The sequence below is a fragment of the Fistularia commersonii genome, chromosome 14 (assembly GCF_037954325.1).
Source record: "Fistularia commersonii isolate RoL2024-O1a breed Wild chromosome 14, RoL_Fcom_v1.0, whole genome shotgun sequence".
Classification (NCBI taxonomy): domain Eukaryota; kingdom Metazoa; phylum Chordata; class Actinopteri; order Syngnathiformes; family Fistulariidae; genus Fistularia; species Fistularia commersonii.
This window is the reverse complement of record NC_141297.1, coordinates 7,392,272-7,414,475: the sequence shown is the minus strand read 5'-3', so window position 1 is coordinate 7,414,475 and position 22,204 is coordinate 7,392,272. Positions and strand designations below refer to the sequence as shown.

Here is a 22,204-nt window from a genome sequence, read left to right as displayed (position 1 = left end):
ACCAACTAAACATTTTCCATACCTCCAATTTAGCTTTGGCACAGCAGTTTCCTGACTTCTGATGGCAGCTGATGGTGGATCTTTGATTTAAAAAAAAAAAAATCAAATTTATTTTTTTTTTATCATTAAATAGAAAAACTATCCGTCAACAATTCACCATTATCCCAATATCTACACCCATATCTACCTGACATGGTAAATTGATGCTGAACCCATTTCTGACAGGCATTGACCTGATGCTGACTTGATGTTAACTTGACATGTTTCTGTGTTAACTTCTACTCCAAAGTCTACCTAATGTTTACTAAACATCTACCCGATGTTAAGACAACTACCCAACTTTAAATCGACATCTACCAGCTAACCAACACTGACATGTTGTGTACCTGATGTTAAACAGATGTTTACCTTACACTGACACTTCGACTTGTTGTGACCATGACACTGACATTAATATCTGCCCAACACTTGCTTGATGTCTATGTAATACTGACTTGACAGATTGACTTGACATCTGCCCAACATTGACCTGACATCTGTTGAGGTTAAGTAGATGTTTACCTAACTTGATGTCGACCCAATGCTGACTTGACGTCTGCCCAACATTGGCGCCACGTCTACATGGCATTTACTTGAAGTCTACTCGACATTTCCCCAACACTGACTCGACATTTACATGACTTTGACTTGACATCTGCCAAACACTAAATGCACATCTACCCTGATGTCTTCCTAGCTATGACTCGACACCTATCTAACATTGACTCACCAACAATGACTCGACATCAGCCTTATGTCTGCCAAACAACAACGTCTACCTGGCATTGACTCCACATCTATCTAAAGATAGATGACTTGAATGACTTGACACCTACTTGACATAGTCTAACATCTACCTAACATTAACCAAACATAAACTCCACCCCTAACCTAACATGTGCAAACACCTACTTAACATTTACTCAACATCAACCTACCATTGACTCCAGGTCTCCCTAGCACTGAGTCCACATCTATCCAAGAATATCTGGATGTCTACCCCACACCGATATGACATTAGGCCGCTGCCTATCTTACATTGACTCAACACGTGCCTGACGCTGACTCCATGCCTACCTTGGATTGACTCAAAGTTGACCTTTTATTGACTTAATATCTACCCAATACTTACTTGAAGTCTACTTTACATTGTCTCAACCCCTACATATTATTGACGCAACATCTAGCTAACACTGACTAAAAGCCTAGGTAGCATTGACTCCAAGTTTACCTAAACTCTACTCCGAGTCCTACCCATCAAGGAGCTAACACCTGCCTACCATTGACTCAAAGCCTCCCTAACTTTGACTTGAAGCCTTGCTAACAGTGACTCAAAGGCTCACTAACATTGACTCGAAGCCTAGCTAACACTGACTACGAGTCTACCTATCATTGACTCGAAGCATAGCAAACATTGACTCTGAGTCTACCAACATCGACTCGAAGCCTCGCTAACATTGACTCAAAGCATAGCTAACACAGATTATGAGTCTACCTAACATTCACTCCGGGTCTACCTATCAAGGAGCTAACACCTACATAACATTGACTCTAAGTCTACCTAACAGTGACTCAAAGCCTCCCTAACTTTGACTTGAAGCCTCACTAACATTGACTCGAAGCCTTGCTTACATTGACTCGAAGCCTCGCTAACATTGACTCAAAGCCTAGCTAACACTGACTACGAGTCTACCTAACATTGACTCGAAGCCTCGCTGACATTGACTGGAAGATTGCTAACATCGACTGGAAGATTGCTAACATCGACTGGAAGATTGCTAACATTGACTCGAAGCCTCGCTGACATTGACTGGAAGATTGCTAACGTCGACTGGAAGATTGCTAACACTGACTCAAAGCCTCGCTGACATTGACTCGAAGCCTCGCTAACATCGACTCGAAGCCTCGCTAACACAGATTATGAGTCTACCTAACATTCACTCCGAGTCTACCAATCAAGGAGCTAACCCCTACCTAACATCTACACAAAGCCTCGCTACCGTTGACTCAAAGCACAGCACACATTGACTCTGAGTCTACCTAACACTGACTCCAAGTCTACCTATCACACGTTTAATGGCTAGCCAACAGTGACTCACCCCCAACCAAACATCGATCAGTCTGCTCTGAATCTGATGTTGGAATGAACTCCAGCCTTCAAGCGTCATTCAAACAACTTCAAAGATAGAAATTGAGCAGACCGTTTTACTCAATGAGCCACTTTAACCCCGAGTCCTCTTTGATCATCCGACATCGGCCCTTTTCATCAAACACCACCGATTTCCACCAGAAGAAATCGGTATGGGCTCCATTGAGTATATCCAGCTCAGCCACGTCTCCCTGAAGCCAAACCCCCGCCTCGCCTTCCCTTCCCCCACACTCTCCAATTTATTTTCTCGACGGCTTTATCATTGGCGCCGCTAAAGGGAGGGGGGGAAGGGGCAAGGCGGCGGTGGCGGTGGTGGTGGGGGGTGGCATGAAAGCTCAGACCGGCTTTCCATCAGCTGACAGCGCAGACGCCAGGGAAAGTCAAACTCTGCCACATGTTAACTTTACTTGACTGGGACGGGACACGTGACCCCTGCTGGGCCTCCCTATGTTTGGAGTAAGTGTGAGGGGGGGTCCTGCTCGCCTAAACATTGCACAGAGCAGCCATTAGCCCGTAGGTGGGCTTGGAAGCAGCTCGGCGGAGGGGGGAGCCAGTTTGATTTATTCTTGGTAAATAAATAAATGGCAGAAGTGGCGGCGCGGGAGGGGAGGGGGGGGCGCTTTCTTAAGTCTGCCGCTACTTTCTTTTTCTTCTCCTTTCTTTTTTCTTAAATCTTATGCAACAGGACGGCCCGTGGGTCTGTTGCGCGCCTGCTTCCCATTAAGCAGCTCCGCCTGGTTCTGGTGCAGAGCTGACACCTCCTGCACACATGGGCCTGCTCAAACAGAGGCACTTGTTGTGTTTCATGTGTGTGTGTGTGTGTATGTGTGTGTGTTACTCCAGACACATGTTCGCCTTCATTAAAATGACCCACGGTAGTAAAATTTGCTCGCCAAATGGGGTGATGATGTCATCGCCTTCAAAGAAGCACCTGCAGCCGATGGTGCGTTCAAGGACGACCTGGGATTATTGCTACTTTTTTTTTTTTTTTTTTACGACTCTGACTTTTCCGTCTGGGAACGCAAAACCATTGATCAGCTTAATGAACGCGGGCCCGCCGACCACTAGGGGTCTCCAAAACTTCAACACGATGACCTGACCCTGTCTTTTTCATTTCTGACGGGCACAATCAGAATATGTGGTAGTTTTGGTTAAAATGTTCTCAAAGACTCCTGAATGCGTGACATCCAAATTTATGATTTTAACTCTTTCTGGTTTCCTCACTTTTGATTTGAGGGTCTCTGTCTCCTTTTCTCTGTATCTTTCGTTTTATGAAGTCCTCACACATTTTCATGTTACTGATTGCTTTGTAATCCCCCCTTTATTAGTGTAAAAAATGTTTTCTCCTTTGATTATTTTTAACAATTTCTCTCTTTTGAAAAAACAAAACAACCACATGTATCAGGATATTAAATTATAATTTAGGCTGATATTTTAAATATATTTTTTTACTTTTTTTTAACCTAATTTTTTTAACAGTATGAATATATATATATACACACACACACAAACACACACAAATAAATCAATGTACTTCCTGACTTTACTTTTAAAGTCAAAGTTATAAAAGCAAAACAAAAAACATGAACAATTAAAATAAAAAGCTTGGAACAAATATTCATACCACAGGTGGTGAAACTCTTAAAGAGTTCTTATCATTACGATCAGATCTTATCTATCACCCTCGCTGGGCGGATCCATTTCTTACGCACATTGCGCTTCATTGTTATCTTGATTGACAGCTTGTGAGTGTATGTGTGTGTGTGTAACTTTTCTTTCCTTTCCTTTTTTTCAAGTGACACGACATCTAATGAGCTCCAGTGACGAAGAATTCCCCCACAGGGAAACTAAAAGAACCTTAATTATGCCTAAACAATTTCTCCGCAGCCCAGTGTTAAAGTGTGACACTGGTAATTATGCAGTAGTGACGCTGTAATTACCAAGAAGCCAAAAAGAAAAAGCCCACCTGCGAAAACAGGGTCAGGTATTTTCCCCTTTGGCATCGGCGTACAATCTTATCTAGGTCGAGCACATTGTCAGTAATCTTTCTTTATTTAACAATTTATTTGAAAACAACGATTGGTTGAGCAAACCTGCCACTCAGTCTCAGGTAGTACTAAAAAATGAAAATAAATTAATGTTTTATAACATTTAAAACATAAGCGGAATTTATCTTTGTGATCCAACTGAACTGTGATTGTAAAATTTAGAATGTTTAGAATTTCCATATTATCCTTCATAAAGTAACTTCATTTGTACATATATATATTCCTTACATGACATTTAAATGAAAACATCATTATGTGAAAAAATAATTTAAAAAATACACATAAAAATATTGTTGTTGACATTGTAGATAAGATGGTGATAAAATGTGTTATTAATTATTTACGAATGATTTTAAATGCCGTTTTGGATAAAATGGAAACATACATACATACATACATTCATACATACATAAATACACACACACACACACACACACACACACACATATATACACATATGAAATTCAATTAAATAAAGAAAATTGTAGGAGTTTTTTGCCTAATTTTTCCAGTTCGGTGTATGAAATCCAAGATAAAGTTTTGATCAACTGGAACCCCCCCCACCCGAGCTTGCAGAATGAAACTGACTCACAGCAAATTTCGCCATCTCACTGGTGCACTCCAGGAAGCACCAGCTCTGGATTTTCCCAGATTACACAGATTACAGGCGTTTGGAAATTTTGAAAAAAAAAAAGGCCTTTTCTCCTTCTGTCAAACCGTTCATTTATCCGGGGAAGTGCTGAGTCACACCGGGGAGGGACCTTCGTTTCGTCATTCCTGTCATTCATTTTATCTGAATTAAAAGTCCGTCTGCGGAAGGGATTCAAGTTTTGGTCAATTTTTCCCCTTTCTTTTTCAGGCATTGCAACTGGAGCTAAAAAAAAAAAAAAAATCAGAATTGAGGGTTTTGCCGCTTTATAATGAAAATCTTGGCTCTGACGAGGTGTTCAGGTGACAACAGGGGAAAAAGTAAACAGTTTCATATTTGGAGTCATTCCTGAAACAAGGTGTCTCCCACCGCGCAGGGAACCCCTCAACGTTACGCGCTATTTACGATATTCCGCGCTGACAGGTCTGCGTCCGAACACCCTGTTCATTCCTGCGACAACTCAAAAGTGTCGTTGCGCGTGACACGAGAACCACGTTTGTGGCACTTGAAAAACGGAAAGAGATCAAGTGGCACAATCCAAGAACGAAAAAAACGCAGCAATTTGAAAACGGCATGAGGTTGTAGTCGATAGCCGTGCACGGTCGGGTTGACCATGACAACAATGGCGGACTCCAGTTGACTCCCGGTCCACTTTCTCTTGGAGTTTCCCAACCAGTATCTCCACCTCCTGGTTGGTCCATGCAAATACTCAGCTGTTCGTGTTGTTGATGTTTGCACTCACGTCTTTGATTGCGTCAAAACAGGAAGAATCTACACGTGCAAGCGCATGTTCATCACAAAGTCACCACGCCAACGAGTGGCTCAGAGTGTGTACTACAGCCTCTTTGGTGTTTACCTACAGTCGGGCGCGCACGGAGATTGTTTGCATAGCGTCGGACGTCTGCGCGTGGAGCTGTATCGGCCGTCGTCATGGAAACGGAGGTGCCATAGAAACAGGGGAGCACCGTTGATCCAAAACAGTGAAAATGAAAAAAAATTATAAAATATATATATATATATATATATATATATATATATATATATATGTATATGTATATGTATACACACACACACACACACACACACACACACACACACACACACACACACACACACACACACACACACACACACACACGATCCGACCTTTTTGCATCATGGGTGTTTTTACTTCCTGGTAGTATTTATCGTGTATTAAAAATAACTGGAATAAAATTGTGAAGTCTTATGTATAAAATTATCTCCCGAAATGAGTAGAATTTCAGAATAAGCTGAGGATGCAGGAAATACTTCTTATTTTCTTAAATATGTTGTTTTTGGGAGCAGAACCCGCTGACATTTCAAAATAAAACTCGGCAGGTTGGCACGCCGCTGCGAGGACTAATCGCACGACACGGGCCGCCGTCTCACCCAGTCGCCTCCAGGAAATGCAACACACACAAATCCTCTTAGCGCCCAACATCCAAACAGTCCTGTTAGTTCAATCAGACGCTCCTCTTCAGTCACCGGACGCCAGGTTCTTTCCATGGCCGCCAAGTGTGACGCAAACCGGGCCTGTCTAACCATCGCTGCAGGGCAGGAGGGCGATGAGGACAACCGAAAAAGGGAGGAGGGGAGTGAGCACACACACACACACACACACACACGTGTTTTAAGATAAATAAATAAGTATACACAGGAATAAAATCCACGACTTCCACCGAATTGGAAACAAGCCCGTCCGAAATGAGAGGTGGAAGTGGATTATTTTGAAAGGGTTTTGGTGTGAGGAAAGGGGGGAGTTTGGGGGGTTGCGAGGGGACGGCGCTAGGCTGATATGAGAAGCAGATGTGGGACGTGGGGAGACGGAGGGTTGATCGTGCAGAGGAGGAAAAGTTATAAAAGGCAAAATGAGAGTAATGGTAACGCCCACCCCGTCTCCACACACACACAGTGTGGGTGTTTAAATGCGACCGATCGGGGTTGATCAAATACACAATAAGTTGGTCGCTAATTCTGCCGAAAAATTGGTTGATTTTTTTGACACATTTAAAATAAAATTTAAATGAAAATCCATTGATTAAAATTCTCTTTTTTTTAGATTATTTAACGAGAATTTCGAATACCTCGGGGTGAATTTTACCAATTTCAGGCTGCTTTTACTCATTTAAAGGACATTCACAAAATCACTTATAATAAAGTTATTACATATAAAGAAATGGGTATGAATATATAGAGATGAATTACATATATGATTTTCTTAAAAATTATTATTTTAAATGCGATTTCATGCCATTTTAAAGGTAATTTATCTTTTCAACAAGCTACGTTTAATAACCAGCTATAGCATTTTGGGGAGGGGTAATAAAATAAGGTACGCACACACAAGCACACACACACACACACAGCTAGGGAGCAGTTGGGGACTTGACCCCTGGAGCTTGTTGACATCTGACTGACCCATCGAGGTCGGGCGTGAATGAATGAATGAAAACCAAGACTCGAAGCCCAGAAACCAGCGAGAGGAAAAAAAAAAAAAAAAAAAAACCAACCAAAAGGACACGTCGAGCTCCGGGCTCTCAAGGAAACACCTACCATAGAGGGAAGACGCGTGCCCTGGAGACAATCGTGAGGATCAATATTGGCCAGAATCCTGAGATTTAGTCCCGAAACTGGATCTCACCTTCTGGGTTGACGGGGTTAATCCGAAATCCTCAGCGGGGGGGAAACTCACGACTGAGTCAAAGCGGCGGCGAGTCGGATCTACAGAGCGTGACGGTGTGCTGAGGAGAGAGGATCCCGGTGTTTACTACAGCAGCCTAAACACACACGCACTGAAAATCACCAGCCCCGCCTGTCTCCTCACACACACACACACACTTCCTGGCTGAGTCATGTAAACTCCCACTAAAATCGATCCTCCTCTTCCTCCTGAGACGCAACGCAAGTTTTCCCATCTAATCCAGAAGGAGAATCCCGGGGTCTCTGCTCACTGATGACCCCTAACTCCAATCAACCATTAACACACACGCACGCGCACGTGCGCAGGCGCCACCTCCTTGCGTGGAGTCAAGGAGGTGACAAGGAGCGAAAAACATCTCACGCCGTTCAGTGCACTCTGTTTAATCTCTTAATCCAGAGGCCCTTAATCTCTGCAGAGACCCGTAGCCCCATCAAGAAGACGTAAACCCAACAGAAGTGTGTGTGTGTGTGTGTGTGTGTGTGTGTGTGTGTGTGTGAGCATGCATACGTGCCGTGAGTGGGAAGGTGCCCAGGTGTCGTAAGTTTGGACGTGGTGTGGATGTGTGCAAATAGGTGCGCAAGTCTGTACCTGTTACTTGTGTGTGTGTGTGTGTGTGTGTGTGTGTTGGGGGGGGACTGCGTGGTCAAGTACATTTTCAGAGTGTGTGTCTATGTGTGGTGGGAATTTGTCCATCTGTGTGTGTGCGTGTGTGTGCGTGTGAGTTTGTATGCGTGGGAGTGTTTGTGTATAAGGTGTCTGAGTATGTTGACGTAGTTCTGTGTGTGTGTGTGTGTGTGTGGGCACATGCATGATGTGAGTGTGATTATGTTTGTCTTTCTGGGTGTGTATGAGGTGTCTGTATCTAAGTGGGTTCATCTGATTACTATGTGATTGTGTGTGTGTGTGCATGTTCTGTCTGTGATTGTGTGTGTGTGCATGGCCTGTCTGTGATTGTGTGTACACAGGAGTCTGCAAATCACTCAGATCTGTGTGTGTGTGTGTGTGTGGATGGTCTGAGCGATGTCCATATCTAAGCATGTTTATGTAGTTACTGTATTTGAGTGTATGCATGGTGACTGCGTTTGTGTGTGTGTGTGTATACACAGTGGTTTTAAATGTGTATGTGCATGATGTTACACTGTGTGTTTGTGTGTATGCGTTTATATGTGGTCTTAATCTGTGGATGTTTACACTGTGGTTTTGTATGATTGTTTACGTATGAGTACGTATGTCTTACTGTGTGTGTGTGTGTGTGTGTGTGTGTGTATACACAGTGTGTATGAGTATGTACATGTAGTTATTTATTGTGTGTGTGTGTGTGTGTGTGTGTGTGTGCGTGCGTGCGTGCGTGCGCACAGGACACAAACAAAATCAGGCCCACCACTCCAGTCTTTTGTAATTTGGTCTAATCCCAGATCAACTGAGTTTAAATCCCCTTCAATTAGCTCACTCACAAAAACAAGGGGGAGGAGGGGGGCACAACAAGGGTTGAGTGGCTGAACCTGTTCAATAATCCCCCCCCCCCCCAACCCTCCCACGCCGCCGGCCTTAATTATGGGAGTCTACCCTTAAAAGTTGGACGGCGGCGAGGGATTATAGCCCGCTGACTCCACCATTGTTGGAGGCAGGAACGAACAAAAGAGGCCTCCACCCCTTCAACTTTGATTCACTTGTGGGGTGGGGGTGACGCCGGTTGTGACGTCGGTTCCCTACACACACACACACATACACACACACATACACACACACAAACGGGGTATCAGTGTGTGTGCACAAGGAGGGGGGCCTGTGGGGTCACTTTCATGAAAGGGATTACGCCGGCTTGTTTTCTCAACCCATCCTCACTCAGCAATGACTTAAATCTCTGATCCCCCCCCTCGAAATACACACACGAGACCGTTTCCACGGGAGCGTGGGTCAGGTACCCTCTTCCTGTTATTCCCCCAGCTTCCTGTCCGAGATGCTCCTGGGGAGCAGGACTGTCGTCACTCCCTCAGCCCGAAGCCCCAATCTCCCACCTCCCCTTCGCGCCGAGTGCTTGAGACATTATTTGGATCCATAAATCAACATGTTTGTTATGTCAAGCCAGATCAGCCGCACAACAGGCCCCCTCCAGCGGTGCCACATGCTGCACCAGTTGGGTTCTGACGGTTGAACACATATACACATGTAAATGTCAAAATCACCAATCTAGATAGCAATTAATCCAGATTAATTAATCGTCGACTCATTCGATTTCCCGTGTAAGAACGCCACTATATGGTAGCCGAGCTGACTCCATGGAGCTGGCCGACCCTGGCCGGCATATCGGTCTCTCCGTGGGGGTGTTTGAGTCCAAAACAAACCCGCGGCGGGACAATCGAGCGACAGGATGTAGTCGTCACACTCTGCGGGAGGGAGTTCACCGAAGAAATTCCTGCCTCAAGTGAAACGCCGACGCCAAGCACCGCGAGCCGGGCGCGGCGCCGTGCCCGGCCGAACCCTCAGGGAGCGCCGGGGCCTCAGATAGTGTAAACATGTGCGTCTGTCTCAGCAGCTGAGAAGGCCACATTGATAAAGAGATGATGATGTTTTTTATTTTTAAAAAGAAAGGAAAAAAATATGGTTGGCAAATGTAACATTAAAAAGAATGTTTTTTTTTTTGTTTTGCTATTCAAAATTCCTATTTCCATCTTGAGTTAAATTAGATAAAGTAGGCCTGGATTTGTCCCACAGCACGGAAATTCACAATAAATAAAACATGTTGACTGTATATATAATATTTCTTAACCTTATTTTTGCAAAGTCATTTATGATAAATACCTAAAGTGATGTCTGTCATCAAATTCAAATGTATTTTTCCCCTATATATAAATATTTTATGAATATTGCTTTATTATTTTGTTAAAAAAACAAATTCAAATGTATTTTTTCCCCCTATATATAAATATTTTATGAATATTGCTTTATTATTTTGTTAAAAAAACAAATTTCAAGGACATTTCTTCTCTTTCAGTTTTTAAAAGATTTTTTTTACACAAGTTTCTTTTGGAATATCCTCGGAACATTCTTTTTTTTTCTCCCCGTTTCTTAATTTATTTATTATTATTTTTATAACCGATCACACAACTCTGGTGGACGACACTCCCGGGAGTCAGCAGCTGAAAACACACTTTCTACGCTAATAAATAAATCAGTGCACCCTCCGCTTCCAGAACCCTCTCGCTTCTTATTTCTTTCTTTTTTCTTTCCTCGTACGAACTGTCAGATGCGGGTGTCTCAGGGTAACTCCGAGGCGAAGCGTCACCAGCTGGAAAACTACAGCCAGACAGGGTTGGAGGGAAGGGGTGGAGGTGTTTGTTTTGCAGCTGATTCAGAGCTGTCCGCCTGTCCGAGCTTGCCCAGGCGGTGGCCGTCCACGTTCCCGGCCTCTCGGCTAAAAAGACACGCTTGTTTTATTTTTGTTTTGTTTTCTTCTCCATCCATAGGTGGGGCATTGAAATTCAAAGAAAGGGGATTTTGCGACGTCCGGATTTGCCTGCTCAGCTCGTGCCAGCTGGCATCATGTAGAAGGCCTCGCTGCTAGCTACAGGAAGAGCATCCCGCATCGTGTTTGAGTGTGTATGTGTGTTTGTTGGTGTGTATGTGTGAGTTGTGTCACACTCCAGGAGCGAAAAAGCAAAGTCACGGTTGCCGAACAGCCCCATTCTCGCAGGCTGACGGCAACGTAAGTAAAGACGAAAAACTAAAACAAAATAACATCCACCCAATGGTGCAGAACTCCATTAAAAAAAACAGCATTTTAAGAGTCGCCTCCCACAACGCCTCGAGTTCATGCACGCTGAAGAAGTAAATTAGATTTTGTGTGATGCACTGGGATTTCTCGTCGTTGGCGCCGGTTTGATTTTCCCGGTCGTCCCTGCTTAGACCCGGAACCCCGAATTTCTACCCACATCTGCATCTATTCCTGGTCGCTGAGCTAACTATCTGAGGAATAAGAGGGCGTCCGCAGAAGTATCACAAAAAAACAAACGCAGACATAAACTCAGCGTTGCTGGTGATGAAGAATATTATTGATTGTTGTACTTATTTATTAAAATACGAGTTGATGGGAAGTACGAGAAGATTGAAAAAAAAAAAAAACAGGCGGCCATCTTGAATCTGGGTTGGAATCCAGATGTTTTTTTTGGGCATATTTCTTCAGATATGTCTGGACTTCTGTCCTCGGTTTATAATTTATTCATTTATTCTTTAATACCGGAACCTGTCGTGTTGCAATTTGTCATCGTTTGCAGGAAAAACTAAACAACAGACTGAATTCCCCTTCGGGACTTGGACGACCGATGAGCAGCAGGTGTTTTCAGTGGACAGTCCCTACAGGTGTGTGTGTGTGTGTGTGTGTGTGTATGCGCGCGCATGGGGTGGGGGGCAGAGCTTCTAGGCTGCCGATTGGCCGCTTTCCTTGGAATTTATGGGAAATAACAACTGGTGGTTCATCAGCAGGCCCATTTTTCAGATTTCAATCTCCAGTGCTTGTGTTTTTTTGTGCCACTGACAGAAGTCAGCGGCTTTCTGAGCCAACAATTGGTGATTTGCACTTCTGTAAACTCAATTTCTCCAAAACATGGGCAAAGTTTTTCTTTGGCCATCCCAAGTGTTTTGTCCTGTCCTCTGCTTCACCTTCACAGAACGAAAACGGTGAAAACAACAAATAGAACGCTGATGAGGACGAGAGAGGGATGGGGAAAGAGAGGTGGGAAGAGGGAGTGAGACGGAGGGAGGAAGGGGGGAGGAGAGGAAAGGAGAGGAAGGGATGGAGGGGGGAGAGAGAGAGGAAGGATGAGCAAAGAGAGTGATGGAGGAAAAGGAGAGAAAAATGGCGGAAGAGAGAGAGAGAGAAGCGGAGAGAAGCCCCGAACTGAGCAGCTGGTGAAACTTCTCTCTCCTCATTGTTCCACTGCTTTTCTGCCTCCAGCTGTTTTAGGCAGGGAGGGGCCCGTCGCCACGGCAACCCACACCTTACAAGCTGTCCTGTCTGGTCCTGTCTCATCAGAGTGCTGTATGTGTGTGTGTGTCTTTGCGTGCGTGTTTGTGTGTGTGTGTGTAACAATGGGCCAAGCAGGCTCAGACTGGCATCATCTGAACAAGAATCATCCTTTCGAAGCAAAAGGTAACTTCTATTTCTCATGAAAAATGATAAACCACAGGGTTTCCCTGCAGTGCCACACACACACACACAAACACAAACACACACACACACACCACACACAAACACACACACACTAGGTTCAATTTATCTTTAAATCACTTAATGGTTTCAAGATTATTTTTTTTTCTAAAAAGAGCTCATCGAGATGGTTTCATATTATTGTTCCTTTCCTTTTTAAACAAACAAGTTCTAATTTCCACACTTTTTTTTCAATTTGGAGACTTCAAACCTCATTTTTAATCATTTGGGGCCTTATCTTGCTTGAAGACCAGAAATATTAAGGTGTTTTTTTTATGTTTTTTATTTAGATATTTTGCTGATTTCCAACAATATATTTAGTTGTGTAATTTTTTGGTTTATTTATATTACTCATTTCTGAATTTATTCAACTATTTATTCAGCTGATTGTAAGCATTTTTTCTCCCATTAATTTATTTTCAAGAAATTCACATAAATTTTAGCTGATTTTTTTTGTCATTTTCTTCCCTTTCTTAATTTTCCATGTATATTTATGTGTGACTCTGCCAGTCTCCACGTGCCCTGAACTAAACTCTGACTTTAATATAAAAACTGGGTGATAAAATGAAGAAATATTACAGCTGCTTGTCCTTCTGTCTGTGAGTCCTTCCGAGAAACACCTTCCACCAATCCTCTGAATAGGGTCTCCATGATGTTAATCATTCTTTGAGAAATTTGTTTCTGATTTTTTTTAATTAGGAATGTTTTGATTGAAACTGAACTGAACACATCAGTGCTTTAATTCACAAATGATTAGCAAAAAAGAAAAAATGTGAAAGATGTTTGGACAAAAAAAAAAACAAAAAAAAAATTACAGAGAAAATTGGGGGAAAAAAACCTACAAAAGAGCTAAATGGCCTGGAGTTAACCCAAAAATTAACAAAAAAAAATAGAATAAAACTCTTCAGCAAGACGACACATTGAAGCAATGAAACTAATTAGAAAAATAATAACTTTCAAAGTTTGCGATAATTGCACGGGAGGTTCCCTAAAAATGGTCATGTGATTATCCACCTCGAGTTCAGATACTAAAGAATATCGGCGGACTGTGTGGAACAGCCTTTTTGTTGTTTTTTTCCAGACGGCAAGGAAAAAAAGGAAAAGTGTTAGAAAACCCAAACAAATGAAGTCAGTAATTGATTTAACACTTTCATCCCAGAGGTTAAGGAGCCTCGCCTCCCCTTGCCTCCTGCCCTAATGTCCTTGCATAACCACGTCAGCTGTGACCCTGGGCGAGGAGATACGTGCCCTCTGCTGCGGCAACGCCCATATAAGGGAATCAAGTCTCCACCCCCTTTTAATGGGTGGGACATCAGTTAGAAACGGAGAGAAAACATCTGAAGAACAGTCCATGGGAAATACACTCGGCGGTCACTTTAGGCACGCCTTTTTGCAAGTTGCTAATCGGCCAATCACATGGCAGCAACTGAGGCGAGCATAGGTTCTCTTCGTATCTGGGACAGTACCCAGTATATGGTACTTTCTTAAAACCTGCTCAGGTACGTTTGTGTGTGTGTGTGTGTGTGTGTAACAATGGGCCCAGCAGGCTCAGACTGGCATCATCTGAACAAGAATCACCCTTTCCAAGCAAAAGGCAACTTATATTTCTCATGAAAAATGATAAACCACAGGGTTTCCCTGCAGCGCCACACACACACACACACACACACACACACACACACACACACACACACACACACACACACACACACACACACACACACACACACACACTTAATACTACTGACAATACTGACAATGAGAGGCCGGCGGCTGATTGGCTGGAGAATGCCGTCTCTTAGCACTACATGTTAGCATGGCTGCTACCACCTGATGTCTTAGCTTTGGTTCTTCTCTTGCTTTGAAATGACAAGAAGCCGCGGACCGAGAAGGTCAGTGATTAGCGATGCCCCCGTCCATATTTAGGAGTTATTGGGAAGCAGCTGCAAACCAGCACTACAATTGCACTATAATGGAACTGTGTCCAAGGAGGCTATCGCTAACTCAGGTCACCAAAAGGAGACCATCTCCAAGGAAGGACACCGGGCGCAACTCTTGTCAGCTAGCAGGAGACTGAGGCTACCTTTCAGGCTTCCTAAAATTGGACCAAAGAAAAAGAAAGAAAGAGAGAAAGAAGGAAGAAGAAGATGATGATGATGAAAGAGGTCTGATCAATGTTGGTTTCTGGGGTGGAATTTAGAAACTACATGGAAGCATGGATCCATCCTATCTCCCAGATTTCAGAAGTCAGATAAAGAAATAAATAAAAATCCATTGATGTGAGCGGGAATTTTCTGAAATTAGGAAAAAAAAAGGTTGAAAAAATATTGAAAGAATAATTCGACAATCTTTAAAATATCCAAAAATTTGACAAAAAAGTCCAAAAACATATTTTATACAACAAAAACAGCAATAAGTTGTGAGAAAAAAAATACAATTAAAAAACAGTGAAAAAAGAGCCGCTTAAAAAAGAAATTCCCGCCAGAAGAAATTATAGAAAAGTCACAGAGCATTTGAGAAAAAAAAAGGACAAAAAGTTCCAAGATTTAAAATAAAATATAGTAAAAGAAAAGATTCAAAAACCCCAAATGAGACAGATTACTTTCAAGAAACCATCCCCCAAGAATCTACAAAAAATTATTAATAATATTTACAATTTACAAAACTACAAGTAAAACCAGGACATAACAAGAATTACCAAGAATTTCAATCAACTCAATAAAAAATTTGCAAGAAAGCCAATCGAGAAGCTCCTCTGCATGTGGAAATCTCGCACTCGTCTCCAGAACACGGACGTAAGGAATAACTTTGAACACAGCGGCTGACGGATCTTTGGCGGGCAGAACGTGGCCATCTGGGCTGGATGGTTTTTGTCTGCGGGCCAACTTAGCTCAGGTTAAGCTCTTTGGCTCCCTTGCTCCCACCCACTTTATTATTCTCTGTTGCCATGGAGACACACTATATATATATATATATACATATATATATATATATATATATATATAAAACTCCCCCCACATGCAGTCTTAACTCTGCCACATTTTCCATCTACGTTCATTTCCTGGACCAAATCGATGAAACCCCCCAAAAAAAAGAAGCAGACACGCGATCCATTCCAGCACTATCGTCGATTTCATATTCGTTAGACATTCATAAATGAGCGACTTTTCCGCCGACAGCTGAGCCTGCAGCGCAAATCATTTCCAGCAGAGGGAGACGGCGGGGACGCATTTGCCAAAGAGACAAACTCAAGGAAAAACGAGCGGAGCAACATGTTGCTATAGCGACAGATGAATTGACTCTTGTGACACATATACCCATTAAATTAGCCTCTTGCCAACAAGAGGTTTTCTTTTGAAATTCCTGTCTGGATGAGCTGGATGACTTGCTCCAATCAATAACTCCAGGTCGCCCATCTACCCGGTTGCACTCGAACGTAGCACGGATCATGTCAATCGGCTTTTACTTTTAAGGTCCCGTACCTTGGAGGCCCTGCGTCGCTCCGGACACGCGGGGTGCTGGCACGCCACCCAGTCCTCCTCCGGCGCCGGCTTGTCATCTGCAACAAAAAAAAAAAATGTTAAAACTCCATCAGTCAGACCCACGAGCCACCGCCGGACATCCATTAAACGCACCTTTCATGGTTAAGCTGTGAAAACACGGCCGTGTGTTTACGCAGCGGGAGAAGATGGAGTGAAAGCGACCCAGGACATGATGGGGGCCGTGTTGTAAAAAAAAAAAAAAAGAAAAAAAAGGGAGGAAAGTAAACACAGATAGGAGGGCGGGGGGTGTTAATGGTGCAGGGGAAGCGGAGGGGGGATGAAACATGACTAAAGAGAAAATGCGGTACATAAAAAGGAAGCGACGTTCTGTTTTCCACTTTTTCTTTTTAAGTATGACAGTGAATCACACATGTCGAGTAGACCTTTAAAAATGCCCCCCCCCCGGGCCGGCGGTGAATTCAAGCTCTGATGGGAAACCCTGTTTACATCTAAACCTTGCCTGTGTAAACACTTGATAAAGATATCAAAGCGGAGACCTTCGAACACAACATCGTTTATCTCTGGGTCTGAGACCGGTGGCCATCCTGGAAGACATCACCCACCGGAAATTTCAGAGAATACAGGAAAAAAAGTCAAACTTAGCAAAAGAAAGGCTCTCGTGACGTAACCAGGGATAAGTTATGAATTTCTAGCCCCCATATAAGCATGTAATTGCCTGAAACTTTATGTATTTCCAATAAAAATGACCCCCAAAAAATCTAGATTTTTTTTGGCAAATGATTGACTCAGGTATAAATCAGGAAATTAAAACAAAATCACAAAAAATATATATTAATGTACTCAAAATGGCAGCTAAATTACCTGAAATGTAAAGTCAAAAAGCTGTGTGGGGACTCGAGGGGTTGGGGGGGGGGGGGGTTGGAAACAGTTCGCCGCTGCTGTGTGTGTGTGTTTGTGTGTGTCATCCCCCAAAGTTGGAAAGCAAAAAAAAAAAAATGGCCGCTCTGAACTTCCATGGGAAAAATACACTAAAACCTACCCTGAAAATGACAAACTACCAACGGATTACAGAAAACCCTGGAGAGAAACAACAGGCGAGAAAATCGCTGACAGGACGAAAGTAAACTCAGAAGCAAAGTACAGGGAGGCCAGCTCGCTCACAAAATAAAATATGAATAATGACTTACCAATAAAAGGAAAGTGGGGGAGGGGAGAGGAAAAATGCATAAAAATCAGACTTGACAACACGCAAAAATAAACTACCTGCGAACATTGCAAGAATTTGACAGATGCATATTTTTAATTATCTCATGATCAACAACCTGATGGAGGGCGTTTTCAAGGCCGCAAGTTCAAGACGGGACGTTTCCTTCCACCTCGTTCTGTGGGGCCGTGATGCGTTCGCTGTCCCCGGCGTGGCCTCCACCCCCCCTACCCCGTCTGGGTCTGGCTCAAACCGGCTGTGTGGACCGGGCTTCGGCTTCTGCTTCGTTTCAGCGAGAGGAAGAGGCTCCCGTCGCGGCGGCTCCACCCATGCCTCCCCCCAGCATTAGCCGGCCACTAGCGGACAGCAGCTCCGTCGCGGCAAACCGCGCAACGTCTCCCGTTTATTCTTTTCCAGACAGGAAGTTGAATGACACGGCGGCGACAGCTGGGGAAGCCACCGATCGATCGGCTGATCGATAACCGATGCCGCGGCGTCTTGTTTTTTTCCGTCCAGTATTCTGGAAAAACGAATATCTGAATATATTTCTCGACTTGACACGGCTCCTCTCTCCGATGCACCGGAACCCCTGAACTCAGCACTGCTGATTAAGCCGAAAAGCAAACACAAGTGTGCACGCGTGCGCACACGCAAACACGTGACAATGTGACAATGAACTCTCAACTGAACGACCCGACGGACGCCCGCTCTCACGGAGGAACGCTGCCCCTGGGGCGAGAGAGGAGATGATGAAGGTGCCGACACAAACTCACGAAGTTGCTCTCAGCATGCTGGGAACGCGAAATACGAAACGTAACTACGTCCAATAAAGCTGATATTTCCTGTTTTCCACGCTTCAACTTGGTTTGTTTTGTATGTTTGGGTCCTTCACAGGCTGTGTGCGGTTTAATTTATGTTTATTTATTTTTAACAAAAAAAAAAAAAAAAGATTTAAATGAGAAATCTAGCCAGAAATGGCCACAGGGATCCATCATTCGAGACACAAACACACATTTATGTGGAATGTTAAGAATGTTTCAATTCTACTTGGTGACATCTCATTGTGGCACAGTGTGTGTGTGTATGTATCGGGTGTTCTTTTGTTGGCTCAGGGTTTCAACTTTGTACAGCAAGTGTGTAAAAGCCTGTGGGCTCTCTCACACACACACACACACAGTCACTGTGTGCTTCTGTATACATGATGCCCCCCCCCCCGCACAATTAGCAAACAATCGTGAAGCTAAACATTCCCTCACAGTTTCACGATGTGTTCCTAATCCGGCCCTGAAAACGTGGCCTTTTGCCGCTTCCCTGAGGCGGGTTATAAGCAGAGTGGAAGCGATGCGTTCGACAACCAAGCCTGGTGATATATCATCGGAGCCATGTTAAGCTAGGCTAATGAGGCAGCGCTAGTAAGTAAGGTAAGGTAACTCGCGGCGTCGCCTGCATCGCTTCACCTAAAAACCACCCACTGAAATTCAGTAGATGAGGTGTTCAGTGCTGAAGTGCCAAAACAAAAAAATAAAAGAAGTCGCCATCTCTGCATGTGCTACCCGATTTAGCTCGCTGTGCTAGTTAGCGTCCATTAGGCTCCATTAGCCTCCGAGTTAGCTATCCATATTTAATTCCCCCTTCCAGAACAACTGCGGCTTTCAGAAAACGATCCATTAGCGGTGCGTCCCTGAGCGCCTCACGTGGCTGAGGGGTGGGAGGTAGACATTGTTAGAGTGTCACCGTATTTAGGAGGCGCCGCGACGGAGATTAGCACATAACTTGAATGTCTGAAGGTATTTGTCAGAAAAGTACAGTAACCGGTCAGGCTGATTGTTACATAACATGCAAGTGCATGTGTGTGTGTGTGTGTTGGCCATTTCTTTTTATGGCCTTCGTTGGCGCCCCCCCCTTCCCTGAGTTCTGCTGTTACTGGAACCTGCATGGAGTCGGACCCAGGAATGCTGACATTTCGGACTCGGCACTTTCACTGGGACCCAAATTAGGACTTGATTAGTGACCTGGGCTTGATTTCGTGCAGGAGGGAAAATATTGGCCAGTGTGTGTGTGTTTGTAACATATTCTGCTCATAAAAAAGGGAAGCGTTCCCTGCGACGTTACTTTTCCCAACATCTCTCTTACCAATCCGAGTGGTTTCACTTCCCGTCTGGGTTGAGCTGGTTTGATTTCGTTTTATTTTATATCTATTTTAAAATGAAATTTACAAAAGGGAAAAAAAAACAAAAAAAAACTATTCCCCCCCCAAAAAATATATTCTCGGATAATGAAGGAGAACTTTTATGACAAACTGTCCTGAAAGTATCAAGAAACAAATGATGACAATCCTATCTATAAAAAAAAAAAAAAAAAAAAATCGCCTGATTGGTAGCAGGAAATGACCCCACCTTCAAAGCAGGAAGTAAAATAAAAATAGAAAAAAAAAAAAAAAAAAAAGGAGATGGAAGTGGTTCTCCGCTTCCAACTAACCCGAACATTTTTATCCCCAGAAGCGAGCAGAGGATGAGGAGCGTTCCTTTTTCTGTCCCCGCTGTGCTCTTCCTCATCTGTAAATATTTCATTCGCTCTTCCTTGCTTCGGGGTGATGGACTAAGTGCCTTCCACCGTAACGATGGGGTTGAGAAGTTGTTGGGGAACCAGATTGGAAAAAACATTATACTAATACTAATAATAATAATAATGTGTTACAGGAAGTATCACCATGGATTTAGCTTGTTGATATGGTGATTTTAAACATTTTTAGCTAACTCATGGCTAATTTGAGCACCAATTTTGATCATTTTTACAAGGCAATTACAAAGTTTCACAAAGTTGCTAATTAATTACGTCTTCTTTGGACAATCAACGTGAAAAAAAAAATGGGATCTTTTTCAGGACTGGCCTTTGCTTGAGCTCTGGCTAGACGGGGGCGCCGGTGTGAACCGTAAGAGGAAGTTTGCGAGTGATGTCACCGCAGCAGTGATTGGTTGGAGGTGAAGGTCAAACTACATCACAGGGTTGATGAAATCATAGCCAGCTACTTTTCTTGAGCTAAGCTAATCAGACAATTCTGGAGTCTTAATCTCAGTCTGATTGGAAAATTACTATCTAGGTCGCACTCACGGTACAATCCCCGCCCCTCTTTCCCATGACCCCGCCCAGCCACACGCCGCTTACCGCACAGGTCGTGGATGGCGTCGGTGGACGAGGACCAGGAGTAGCGCTCCGCCGCGCCCTGAGGGAGCAAGGCCGGCAGTGTTTCCAGCTCATAGGACCCGCGCCTCCTCCAGTACATGAACATCGCGGCTAGCTCAAAAAGCTAACACTCGATTTGCAATCCTGGTCGGCGGAGGTGGGGGGGTCCTTAGCCCCGCCTCTTCAGCAGAGACCCCGAGGCTCCCCCGGCTCCTCCATCTTCCGAGGGCGGAACTCGCCAGCTGTTTGGTCCGGATTCCCTCCTGTGCGGTGACCTCATCTAGCTAGCGCTTAAACATTTGAGGCAAACAAGTCCCAAACTTTCGGTAAAGGGATCCAATAAAAACCTGCCCCCCGATGAAAAATCAACGTGAAATTTCCACCGAAATTAGCGAGGAGTCAACCCGAAACACTGCGGACGCCCCTGCAGTCACCTGCTAGTCTTCGCGACTGAGGGCTGAGCGGTTCGCTCGGCGCAGGACCTTCGGACCCAATGGGCGGGGGCTCGGCCCACTCCCTGCAGACAGGCCGTGCATTGATGCAGAGGTGAGCAGCATGCCGGGACAAAGATCTCTTTTCAAAAACCGAGCCTCCTCCAGCTGACTTTCCCCTCGCCCGACATTTTTCGCATTAATTACCGCCTTCGCCGGTCTTACCTCCGCCCGCTCACGCCCATCTTCAGGCGTGACGCGATTGACGCGAGAAAACAAAAACAGACAGCCGGGTGGATTTCAAGCACGCCGTGGGACTAAAAAACGCGAGATGTTCTCTGAAGGGTGCAGCTGGGCGGAAGGGGGCGGGGAGGGGGGTGTTGTTGTCACATACGGCGACCCACATGTCCAATTTTGGGCCGAGAAATTAGAGGGCAGGCCCCTGAGAGCCGAAGCATCGTCGAAGCATCGCCGGAGCTCCGACATGTGGGAGCAATCTGGCCCCACGACGCCGCTTCCCCTTTTAATGAGCGTGGCGGACGTGCGGCATGAGAACAGAGGGGGAACGGGGGAGGGTGGGCGTGCTCCCCGCCGTTATCCGCAACCCTCTACGACAAAGGCTTCTGCGAATGTACCTGCTGCTAATGGTGCCCTCCCTAACCCCGCGTCAACCACTACCCCTCCGTTCCCAGATTGTTTGGATTAAGAGCAGAAACCACATGTTTCCACAGCTGGGGGCGGGGGTGAGATCCAGAGTGTGGCGGCATGGACTGTACCATTTTCAAGCACGCGACGGAGGGACACGTTTAAAAACAATCTGATTTCCCTCCGATATGCCAACCGCCCCCCGCCTACTAGTTGTATGGCCGCGGGTATCGCCTGGAGGCAGGGTTTAAATGTATTTCGGGAGATGGGTACTGAAAAGTCACTGAGACCTCCGACCAGAGGAGGCGCCGGCGCTAGCTGGAGCTAGCTAAACTACATTGGCTCCTAATGCTAACTGTTAGCTGCTAGCTCTTGCGTCATCGCACAAGAAGGTAGACTTTTAATATCTTTTCTACCACGTTTTC

General features: G+C 44.5%; 1 protein-coding gene across 4 annotated transcripts in view; it reads right to left on the bottom strand.

Moving 5' to 3' along the window:
- Positions 1–22,204, bottom strand: part of plekhg5b (pleckstrin homology domain containing, family G (with RhoGef domain) member 5b) — a 60,107-nt gene that overhangs the window by 32,103 nt on the left and 5,800 nt on the right. Inside the window, exons 1-2 of one of the 4 annotated variants that reach the window (XM_086160094.1) lie at positions 17,639–19,959; positions 16,296–16,372 (exon numbers count right to left, since the gene is read on the bottom strand). Coding sequence is in view for 2 of the 4 variants with exons in the window: in XM_086160091.1 (XP_086016217.1) it covers positions 16,296–16,372 (77 nt within the window). In the remaining 2 variants the exon portion in view is untranslated. Of the gene's footprint in view, positions 1–7,459; positions 7,789–16,295; positions 16,373–17,638; positions 19,960–22,204 lie in introns of those variants that run through there. The other 3 variants (XM_086160091.1, XM_086160093.1, XM_086160095.1) reach the window with 3 other exon arrangements.